Below are 11,643 nucleotides of genomic sequence, written 5' to 3'. Positions count from 1 at the left end.
ATGTGGCTGGCGAAGAAGGATGTGGGGGTGAGGGGCAGGAGGATGATGCTGAAGGTTGCCCAGTGTGGGATGGTGGAAAGGTCAACAGCCACGATGCCACGCCTGTGGTCATACATCACAATTATCGCCGTGGGTCATTGACTTCTATAGAAATTATGGGAGCAGCGGCAGGTCCACGTGGCATGCTGGGGGGGGGAGGCCAGGTGAGCTCCTGTTACCGAGTCTTGAAGTAAATGTCAGTAAAAATGTGGTTCGAGCTACACGGGCAACACGACTCCAGGGAGGGGAAAGTTGTTCTGTTGGTCTGTAACCTTGAGCCACACTGAAATGTGTCACCAACTCCTGGGTTGATTGTAATTCAGAGGAATTCTCCAGAGGATGAATTTCCGACTTTAGTGACCCCATGTATTTTTGTTTAGCACCACTGTGAGACTGACATTTGGAGTAGGACACAATAAAAAAAAACAATAAAAAATTTGCTTCATAACATCTGGCAACTGCTGTTAATTGGCAGCTTACAGAGGAATCACACTTCTCAGCCTCCCTGAAAAGTTTACTCCAGGGTGTTGGAAGAGAGGCGCCAACCAATTGTTGAACATCAAATTCAGGAGAAGCAGTGTGACTTTCATCCTGGAACTGTGGACCAAATCTTTACCCTTGCAGAGTTGCTAAGGGGATCGTTGGAGTTTGACTCTCCAGTCTACATGTGTTTTGTGGGTTTGAAGTAGACTTATAACCAGGTTCCCTGAGGCATTCTGTGGGGGTTGCTATGGCAGTATGAGATGTTGTAGCCACTTTCCAGGGCTATCCGGCCCTTATATAACCAAAGCAGGAGCTGTGTCCGTATTCTCAGCACAGTGTCGAGTTTGTTCTTGGTGTTGCTTTATTTATCTTTGAATAAAACACAGCAAATCTAACTTTATTCCCTACTTCGAAATATCTCAGGATTTGCAAGTTGCATTGATTGGTTGTGGGTTGTTTTCCTGTAAAGTGTCCTGTCTCTGCAAAGTAGCCAGGTAAAAATTCTGACAGATCAAAGTCTCTGAGAGACGAGGAGTTAAGGTAGACACAGAGCTGCTGACTCTAAGGTTTCGGTTGAATGCAAATATCATTCCGCGAGCGTTTCCACATTAAAATGCATGTATTGCCAGCATTTCAGTGGAGCGTACAAAGTCAACTCCAGATGGATCTGTTGGTTTACTGCTTCCCATAGTGTCTGTGAAATGGATGGATTTGGGACCAGTGTCCTTTAGCTCTGAAGGACACATGCAGCCAACTCGAGAAATCACTGTGCTTCACAACGTCATGTCACTGTATTAGTTTAGCTTGTAAGTTTGCAAGAATCTTAAAAAAACAAGAGAAAGACTATGGAAAAGTTTAAAACTTCAGAGTTCTGATGAATCAATTTCATTTAAAATGAATATTTAAAACAGTGTTGATTTGATGCACTGAGCATTAAAGTGATGGTAAGTAATAGTAGTAATAAGTAATAGCCAAAAATTATTTTAAAAATATGGAATTAAATAAAGGTACTAAAATAAATTAATGACAAGCGACCCAAAAAGCAAAAACTGGGAATTGCTATTAAAACTCCAAGAAAATAAACATGATGTTGGCTGTCTTTTAAAGTTTCACAGTCGATTGACAGATCTAAAGTTTTGGTGCTGTTTCGCAAAGTCGTGACCTTCCTAACTGACTGATTTAGAACGGGATCCCCCCCATTGTAAAACAAAACAAGATGTTCAGTCAATCTAAGATATCTATAATCTATAATCAGAAAAAAGGGCAGAGGAGTTCAGCTATCCATTCCGGTGCCAGACTATGCAAAGCCTGAAAAACAAACAAAAAGGCAAGGTAAGACAAATTTATTTATGTAGTGCATTTCATACCAGAGGGTAACCCAAGGTGTTTTACAACATTTGGACAAAAACTATTCAAATCAATTCTATTTAAAAGGAAGCCAGAGATGAGACATTAACACAGAAATAACCTTTTTTTCTGGTACGAGTTAAGAGTAGATTTCAGACTCAGTTGATGGGATAACAGAGAACCTCATAACTGAAAGGGACTGTCAAAAAGAAAAAAACAAACAAATATTTTGTAGATGTTGGATCACTTTCACAATAAAGTTCACTTCTGATAAACGTGCTCTTGCTGAAAAACCTACAGCATACATGGGCCACACTTACATGGCCCCTTTTAACCCCTTCAGGTTCTGCAAAGTGCTCTACCCATTTTCACTCACTCATACATTGGTGTCTACTTTATAATTTTACATCATGTACAGCACTTTTATATTCTCACTCATAACCCGATGAGCATATCGAGGGCAGCAGGGGAGACTCAGCGTCTTGCTCAGAGTGACTACAGCTTGCTGCAGGGGCTGGGGACTGAAGCCCAAATCCTCCAACTGGAAGGCAGTCTCCATCTGGCCCTCAACTTCCTCAAATATCCCCACAAAACTACTTAACAAAAACACATTTTTTTAAGGAAATAATTTTGAGGCAATTGAAAACAGCCTACACTGCCTGTTGATGTTTTTTCAAACAAAAAGTGACGTCTAAGTTTGGACTGAAATAGGCTTAAACTTTTTTTTTGTTGTTGTTGGATTAATAAGGTCAGTGGTTGTGCTAGCAGAATCAAACTAAAGATAAATGTTTAAGATGGACTTTAAAGGATTAATTATTTAAAATAAGAGCTGACATCTTCAATTATTGTCAGAAGTGATAGTTTTACAGGTAGAATGTTTGATATACCACCTGAGTATCGCTGACAGCTGCTATGATGTCATGTATAATAAAAGAAAATTTACGTACTGTACCTTTATTTCAGAGCAATGTGTGATTTCTTTAACTAAGTCAAAATATCCATCTGGAAAACTATTGCCCATCCCTGACTTCTAGTGCATGTTTAGATTAGGTTGAACAACTATTTCTCCTTCTCTGATGTTTTGATAATGAATACAATAGGTTTCAACACCAACATTTTAGTGACTACTGTGTTGCACTTACAGGAAAAGGGGTACAAACAGAGGGGTGTGGACTACCAACACCACCACCATCCTGCTCCTTCACCCCATTACACACCGGTTTGCACACATTTTCAGGAGCAGACCTGCTTGAATGTAAATGACAGCAGCAGAGGGCTTCTCTGTGTTAGGTTTTCGTCTCAGTTTCTCTTACAAATAGGAACAAATCTTAAGGTCTACAGTTAATGGAGTGTAGAGTACGACTGTGAAACCTGCTTGAGGACTTTTATTTTTCTGTCACGAGAAGGTTGGATGTTTCAGAACTTATGTATTGCTTTTTAAGGGCTGTCTGTGGCTGTTTTAAAGAAAAAAACTTGATGAAAATAGGATTAATAATTGTTGCCATATGAGTATTGTTATCACTTTGCCTAAGTGTGTCTCTATTATCTTTAAAAAAAATGTGGGTTATTGTAAAAAAAAAAATCTTAAAAAAAAAACCCTAGAATAACTAATTATTTTAACTGAAATGAATTATGTTGTCCTGAAAATTAACAGCAAGTGATCTTAACAAGCGAGGCACTGTTAGGTTTTTTTTTGTAAATAAATGGCGAGTCAGCATCTCGAGCTGAAATCTGCTCTGGGCCTCTCAGATTAAAACAAGAAGAATGTAGGTGGGGGGAACTCATAATTCTATCCTCTTCAACTTTAATCAGGAGTCCACTGACGCGCTTGCGGCCCCCCTCCACGTCTCTCATAATAATGGGCCGCTAAAAATTCAGGAGGCAGGCTCCACATCAATCACTCGCCAGATTTGAGTCCAATGCAATAAATATGCAAATGAGGGAGAACCCAGTGTCTCATAGCTTTGCGATCTGCACAAGGAGTGAAGAAAGAAAAAAAAAAAAGAAAAAAAGGAAAAACTGTATTAATTGCCCGTGGCCAGAAGAATCCTATTACTGTGGGCATTGATTATAAAATTGTATGTGTGAATGATTTTCATGCAAAAAGTGGACGGGGAAGCCTGGGGCAAAAAAAAAAAAAATGTAGACAGAGTTGAATTACTGAATTGTGCAAGAGAGTAAAAGGAAAAAAGACACAATGAAAAAAAGACCAAATATAAGTTCAAAAAGGATTTAGATTAAAGAATAAAAACTGATTTATCTCCGCTTCCAGTAAAGGATCACCCAGAATAGTTCAGGTGTTCTGGGTTTTCAGGGACAGAATGTGCAACATGTGCTCCAGATATGGAATAGAGGATATTGTTCTTCTCAAATACCCACTATAAAATTTTCTGCTCAGTGAGATAGTTGAATATTTTAAAAATCGGTTGCGAATGACTGTGGAAAAAAGGATTATCAAAGCATTCAGGGCGTTATAAACACGCTTTTGAACAATTGACGCCAAGCTGCTCCTGGAAATAAAAACACTGAGGGTTTTGGGGAGAAACTGATCTTTAAAGCAGACTGTATCTAAGATCAGTGCCTTATTAGCAGAAGGCCAATAAAAAGTCTGGAGGCATCTATAACCAACCATGATAATCCCTAAGTGGCATTCAGCTGAGTGGATTTGTTTTTTCTGTTCTTTTTATATGTGATGATTGATAAAGAATTCTTTCTCTACAAGACAATAAATTGAACTTGTTTTTCTCCACACAGCTCTAATATGAACGCAGACAATTTATTTTCTAAATTTGCTATTTACTTTATCTTGTAATTATTGCTCTCAGTCACCCTTTAGAGGACAAACATCATTTTGCTTTTTATCCAACAGTTTCCACAATCGGAATTATTAAATTTGCTTGCCTCAAGTTTGCCACTCAGATCTCTCTGGACATTTTCTGTAGATAAACATAGATTACACTGACAGCAAAACAGTATTTCTAATAAAACATATTCATAAAAAACATTTTGCGTGTCATTATTTACTTAATTTAAAGATTAGAATTTAGATAAGTATTGATGAAAGGCCGTACAGTATACTTTGTTGGTGGTACAGTAACAGGAAGAAAGGTTTGAATTATCTTGTGAACACCTGATGGATGAGTTTTCTTTTTACATGCTTTTAACTTAATTATGTTTGTATTTTTTTCCCCTAAAGTGTGGTTTATCTGCTTTGGCACTACACATGTTAAAGAACATGATTTCCATAATGCTCTTTCTGTGATTAATTTTAAAAATATCTCCTAAAGTCAAGTTAGGGAGACCAATAAAATCCGGTTTCTTTCCCGATGGTTCTGGCCTTCTGATATGACTTGAAACTTATTTTAATTTTGCTGAAAGTGACTTTGATCACCATGGCAACACCTTGCTTTATTTTTTTGTACCCCCACCTCCTATACGTTTGGCTCCCTTTTTCCAATTTGCAGCATGTAACTGATAAGATACCGGTAACAGAAATTCAGAAACTTACAGGGGGACAAAGATCCCCAGCCGTGTTTCCCTGCAGTAAAAGTCTGCTCCATATTTCCTCCCAAACAGCTCCACTGATCTGCTCCTTCACTCTCCTGCCTCACTGCTCTGTGATTTGATCAGCAGTATTTGTTCTGTCCTCTGGTATTCTGCTTTCACTTTTCACTGACTCTAAAGCAGTCAGCCTCTCTCTCTGGCCTCCTCTACTCTTACATTTGTAGTCTATCCGATAAGGACATTTCAGAAGGTATTGCTTGAACATCCAAATAATCTCCAGCAGAGCTTCTCTAGCATCTATTTTCAAAGCAGTCTCTTTGCATAATAATAACTGGAACCCTCAAACAATTTGCCACCTGCTTTAACATTCTATTTAGGCAATTTATCTCTGAATTTTCTCCTGTTTTCCCCACAAGCAGACTGTGTAGGTCAAGAAGAAAGTGATATTTGTGATCGCCACAAGTTAAGGTCCTAAAGCAGTCAAATGTGACAACAAAAATACAAGATAGACCATTCTTAAACTAAACACACAAACCTCTACAAACCATAATTCAGAATTCTTTATATCCTGCGTTACCAGCCCTTACAGCTGTTAATATTCACTGCTGGAAATACAGCCATATTCAGGCTAATTTCGACCTGTTTCGATAAATAAATTTAACATCACTGTAAACAAGTTAATAGGAGTTCTGGTAAATTATTATATATAATTAGTGGTAAATGAGTCATTTAAGTTTTAAGACCTTTTCTGTAAACATGCCAGGTTTTGTCAACGTGTAAAGTTTTTTGTAAATGATTCCAGGAGGAGTACTTTTATAGATGCTATTTGAAAAATAAATAAATAAATAATCGTCCTTCAACAAAGTTTGGTAAAAAAAATAAAAAATACTAATAGCAATATTTTTCTTCAAAATGGTAACAAATAGCCAACATCTTTAGGAATTTTTACAGCACATTACTTGATCTTAGTAGGGGGGAAAAAAATCTGCTAATTATCACAGAAAAAAAAAATAATAACATGTTTCTGGAAACAAAGCAAATCAAATCAAGAAAGGAGCAGTTTTACGTTTTGGATCTTTTAAAATGAAAACCACTTTATTTCACAGTTGCACAACCAGAAAAAAGCTGCAGCAACCTGAAGACGTAGGAAGAGTTTAACACAAAAATCACTGCTAAAAGCGCAGGATTTCAGCTGGGCTTTCGTTGAGCAACAGTTTATTCGTATTTTCGGCTTTTCGCAATGAAAATGTGGTACAAACTAGCACAATTAGTGACCATGGTACTGACAGAACAGCTTTAAACAGGAAAATCACTGGTCTGGGTCCGTTCTCCCATTAGAGTCTTACAAAGAAGCTTGAAGTGAACCACTGACTGTTCTGTACAACATCAACATCCAGATGGTTGCACTCATGTCTGTGACAGGTATAAAATTATCTGACATATAAAGAGCAACACGTAGGAAAAGAGGTGGCCAAAAAATAAATCAAAAATACATATTTTCCCCACAGTCCTGAGAGACGTACTGTATTCATCTATTGAGCGTCACAGTTAAAAGTTGTACTCACAGGATAAAATCTTGCATGGCACATTGAAATGGACAGAGAGTGTCTTTCCATCAGTGTGTAGAAAACGTCAAAAAAAAAAAAATATTACCATGATCATATTAGAGTTTCAAAAACGATCATATCAGACAGTGTCATAAAAATCCAAAGGATTTCTGAAATTATGCCTAAAGTGTTTATATTATTGTTATTATCATTTCATTAAACCAGGTAAAACAAAGTGCACTAAAGATAATAAAGACAATATTTTATGAAAACCATGTGTCATTTGGACTCTTAAGAAGAAACCTCAGACCGGTGCATCCTTTTGTGAGCTGGAAAGTTTGATCTATTTTTAGGTGGGTTCACATGACCTGAGCCAGGGTTTCTGAATACTTCATGATGCAGAGCCTGATGCTGCATGGAGGTCCAATCAAATGTTACAGATGTGGTTTTTGTTCCTCTTGTTCCTATTGTTGATAAGACTAGTTTTTTTTATAGCTCTTACTTCGTGTTCAGCCTCTAATCAGATCCATTTTACAAGGTACAATGGATACAAAATGAATGTAAATTGTGTATTTAGAATAAATAAATAAAAAAAAAAACCTAATGGATGTATATTTTTTATTGCTTATTCAAGTGACTTTCAAAAAACAAAATTTAACGTCGTTGCACAATAAATAAATAAATAAATAAATAAATAAATAAATAAATAAATAAATAGTCTTTAGTATGCAGTTTGTGTTGGGTTACCAGGCAGTGCCCTCGCTCAGCTCCGAGGACGGCTGGGACAGCTGGTTGCTGTATCCGTTGTTGTCGCTGAGGGACACGGTGGTGAAGGGCCCGGGGCCGGGTCCTGGGCCGGGGCCGCACATGTCACTGGAGATGCTGTGGATGGACCCGGGTCCGCTGGGCTCCGGGCTGCCGGGTGAGTCCGCGGGATGGTGGTGGCCTGAGACCACCGGGTCCGGGAAGCACTGCGCGTCTCCGGCGGCGCAGTGGTGCCCTGCGTGCGGGTGATGGTGGTGCTGGTGGTGGTGTTGGTGGTGGTCCACGGCTCCTAACGGGGTCCCAGCGGGCACTGCCGAGGGCACAAAGCCCAGGTCTGCCGGAGTCTGAGCCTGCGACGACGGCGGGCCTTGGAAGTACTCGTAATTCCCTCCTGGGCCGTAGAATTCACCGGGATAATCTGCGTTTATGGAGACGGGATTAGAGAAACACAAACAAACAATGGAAAACATTTGGAACGGATGTGTTTGTTGGGGGATTTTGGGATCAGCAGACACACTCAGGATCAAATCAACAACCGGTTTAAAGATTATTATAATAAAATAGGCTGAACCTCCATAATAGGAGAAGTGTCCCAGCTCTCCTGGCTCCAGTCTGTCCCCCAGGGCTCTCATCCTCCTCGGGCTCCTGAAAAACACGTGTCTCCGCGCGCTCAGGGCGCTCAGCTGCTTCATCCGCCTCTCTTTGGACCTCCGGTTCTGGAACCAAACCTGCAGGAAAAAGCGAAAAAAAAAATAAGGCATCCATTTGTTTATTTACAAAAGCAACGAGATGGACAATATGAACGACACACATTGAATCATTTCAACCGAATTGTAGTGTTTTAGTAAAATATTATTAATGAAACGAGTCAGATTTAATGCAAAACTAAAGCTAGACGTGGAAAGATGTGTTGCACGTGAATTTTGAGGAGGAAAAAAAACGTTCCAAAAGGAATCCAGAATTTTAAAAACGAGCTTTTTAAGGTTGTGACAGGGCGCTGATGCTGAGTGACGTCGCTTTAAACGATTTTTAGAGGCGAAATGGGGGTAAAGATAAAAAAAATCATAATCTGGTCGAATAAAAAATGAGAAAAAACAGAAAATAAACATATTTATGTTTATCCAAGTTTTATTCCAATTGGGGACGACGAGCAACAACTACACCTGCAGTTTGGAAAGCCTGTCAGTGTGCGGGTGTGTGTGTGTGTGTGCGCGCGCGCGTGTTTGTGCGCATCTAATAATTTAGTCACGTGCTTTTTCTTTGCCACCTCTGCAGTAATGAGCACCACAGCAGGCAAGACTGGAGGAACTTCTACACGTGTCCGATAATGGATGCGGACGAGCAGAGCCGGGCCTCTCCTGTTTTGATTATCGTCCGCTCCATCCGCTCACCTGGATCACTCGCATGTTGAGGCCGGTCTCGCGCGACAGCTGCTCGCGGATGTGCCTCGTGGGCTTCGGCGTGGCCGCGAACGCCGCCTTCAGCGTCTCGAGCTGCTTGGCCTTGATGGTGGTGCGCGGCCCGCGGCGCTTCCCCACGGCGCCCTGCTCGTCGTTGTCGGGCTCCTCGGCGCCGCACGCGTCCTTGTCGGACAGGGGGCCCCCTCCGCCCTCCTCAGAGTCCTTGCCGTCGTCCTGCGGGTCCTGGGAGTCCGGGGACAGGCTCGGGTCGCTGCACGTCGTCACTGCGCGAGAAGGAGAGGAAAGCGGCTGAAGACGGCCCTGCAGACGCAGCTGTCGCAGCTCTGCGTTCATTCGGAGGAAATGGTTCACCTGACAGGAGGATGGTGTCCTTGCCGTTGTTGCTCTGGTAGTCCTCCTTACAGACGAACTTGAACTCGTCCAGGATGTAGAGCTCCTCTCCGGTGGACAGCTGCTTGTGGCACATGACGCAGGTGAAGCAGTTCAGGTGGAACACTTTGCTCTTGGCTCTGCGGACCAGATCGCTGGGTAGAATCCCCTGCGAGCAGCCTCCGCACTTGGTCCCAAACCTCCTGTTTGAAAAAGAAAAAAGGAATACAACAACAAAAGTTTCAGGACGTCATCTGCAAACGAGCTCTGTCTGTTTCTGATATAACATTTTACTTTACGTCATTTTATATAACATTAGTTCAACACAATAAATGAAATATATCATTCCATACCCAAAACAATAATAAGTTAAAATGTTTTATTGTTGTAAATATCATTATTTATTTAATCTCATTTTGCTGTTTGGTGTGAATGATGCTTCAACACAACATACGCCATATTTCTTTATTATAAACACCATTTTCTTTGACTAAGTGTTGGTTTATAAACTGTTTTTCGAGTGCCATAAATATCCCATAATACATTTTGAGTGTATAGATGCAATGAGCAAATTCATTTTTTTGACACAGCCACTTAAATCACTCTCCAATTCAAGCTTACCTACTCTTTTTTCTACTATTATGTATTCCCTCCTCCAGTGTATTTTATGTTATTCATGTTTTCTAATATTTTATATTTCTTTCAGTTTCGTATCGGTGCTCTTCTTGTGCCTACACCTGTAGTTGAATAATAAGCAACTTTTCTGGTTCTGATCTAGAGCAGCTTTCTTGTTTTTTTTGGGAGGGGAATCACAAATTTCCGGTATTTCAGTCTCACTGGAAAAAACACCCCATCCCGCTCATCCAGAACAGGAAAACTATTGTCTTCATTTTTTTTTTTTTGAACGAATGTGGGCTGTGCAGGCTTACCTAAAGAAGTCATTCTTACAGTACAGTCTCCCGTCTCGCGAGAAGCACTTCTCAGTCAGGCTGCATTTGCACTCGCAGCACTGGACGCACTTGGCGTGCCACGGTCTGTCCAAAACTTTCAGCAGGAACCTGTCCAGAATGGGCTTTTCACAGCTGGCGCAGTGGAGCATCTTGTCCCGGTGTGACAACGGGAGCCGATTTCCTCCCGACGTCGCCTCCCCCCCACCTCCCCACCCTGTTGATCAGTGTTCTGATAGGATCCGGGAAGTTATTCTGAATGACTGGACTCCATCAGCATCCGTCTGCTCCTCGGGGCAACAATCCACATGCGCTCACCTGCTCCTAAGCAAAGATCCTGTTCTGGAACAAAAGACAGCATCTCTTGGAGGCTGGAAGGCACGCCGCGGGGCCGTTCAGACCATCCATTTCACCGGAAATCACACAGACAGAGAGCTGCAAATGAGGCAGGATCAATCAAATAAATCTCGGGGAGATATCCTTGTGTTGTCTGAAGCAATCGGCGCGCTCAGGTCCGCTTCTTCTCTAAAGATGACGATGGAGGTGGTGATGATGATGATGATGATGATGGTGAGCTCCCAGCCGGAGAGGAAGGCTGTAATGAGCTCACCTTGCCCAGCTCAGCCTATTGCCTAATAAGAGGCGCGTGACGTCACGGCGGTGAAAACCCAATGAGAGGGCTTGTGTTGTTTCCCTCCAACACATGTGCTCCAGTGTCAAATAAAAGTTCCAGCGGGGTTTTCAGATTAAAAGTTGTAGCACTTAGGGAGGGAGGGAGGAAGGGATAAAACATGCGACGAACATGAGGATTTCAGATTGAAGGAAGAGATCAAAATCTCCCTCAGACAGTCGGTGACGGTGTCCTGAATCCATAATAAGACAGGTGGGGTGGTGATGGGTGGGGGGACGGGGGGGTCATTTACAGGCTCGGTGGCAGGTGACAAATGATCAGCTGAGAGAAGGGCGGATGAAGAGCCGGCCGTCCCTCTCCCGGGTTTAATGTTGTGGCGCGTGCAGCCTTCTCCTTCATCCCATTAGAAAAAGGCGAGCGTCACTGATGGTTGTGATCCGCGCTCTCCTCCCGCAGATCGGATCGGATCGTGTTGGCCCTCATGGGGACGCAGATGGATCAGGACCCCTTACCCCCCACCCCCAGACTGCGGCTCTGCTGGGCTCTGATAGCTGGAAGGTCCCGCTGCAGGCCGCCTCACGGGGGGNGGG

The 11,643-nt window shown here is 41.8% G+C and overlaps 1 protein-coding gene across 1 annotated transcript; it reads right to left on the bottom strand.

Moving 5' to 3' along the window:
- Window positions 1-6,447: 6,447 nt before the first annotated feature.
- LOC108233854 (LIM/homeobox protein Lhx1) lies at window positions 6,448-11,021 on the bottom strand. Its single transcript, XM_017412560.3, has 5 exons — window positions 10,405-11,021; window positions 9,458-9,678; window positions 9,077-9,369; window positions 8,257-8,413; window positions 6,448-8,103 (listed from the first exon to the last, which is right to left on the bottom strand). The coding sequence occupies exons 1-5, from the start codon at window positions 10,572-10,574 to the stop codon at window positions 7,664-7,666; spliced, it is 1,281 nt and encodes a 426-aa protein (XP_017268049.1). The 5' UTR covers window positions 10,575-11,021; the 3' UTR covers window positions 6,448-7,663.
- Window positions 11,022-11,643: the final 622 nt, after the last annotated feature.

Source organism: Kryptolebias marmoratus, linkage group LG13, assembly GCF_001649575.2.
Source record: "Kryptolebias marmoratus isolate JLee-2015 linkage group LG13, ASM164957v2, whole genome shotgun sequence".
In the NCBI taxonomy this organism is placed as follows: domain Eukaryota; kingdom Metazoa; phylum Chordata; class Actinopteri; order Cyprinodontiformes; family Rivulidae; genus Kryptolebias; species Kryptolebias marmoratus.
This window is presented reverse-complemented; position numbering and strand designations above follow the sequence as displayed.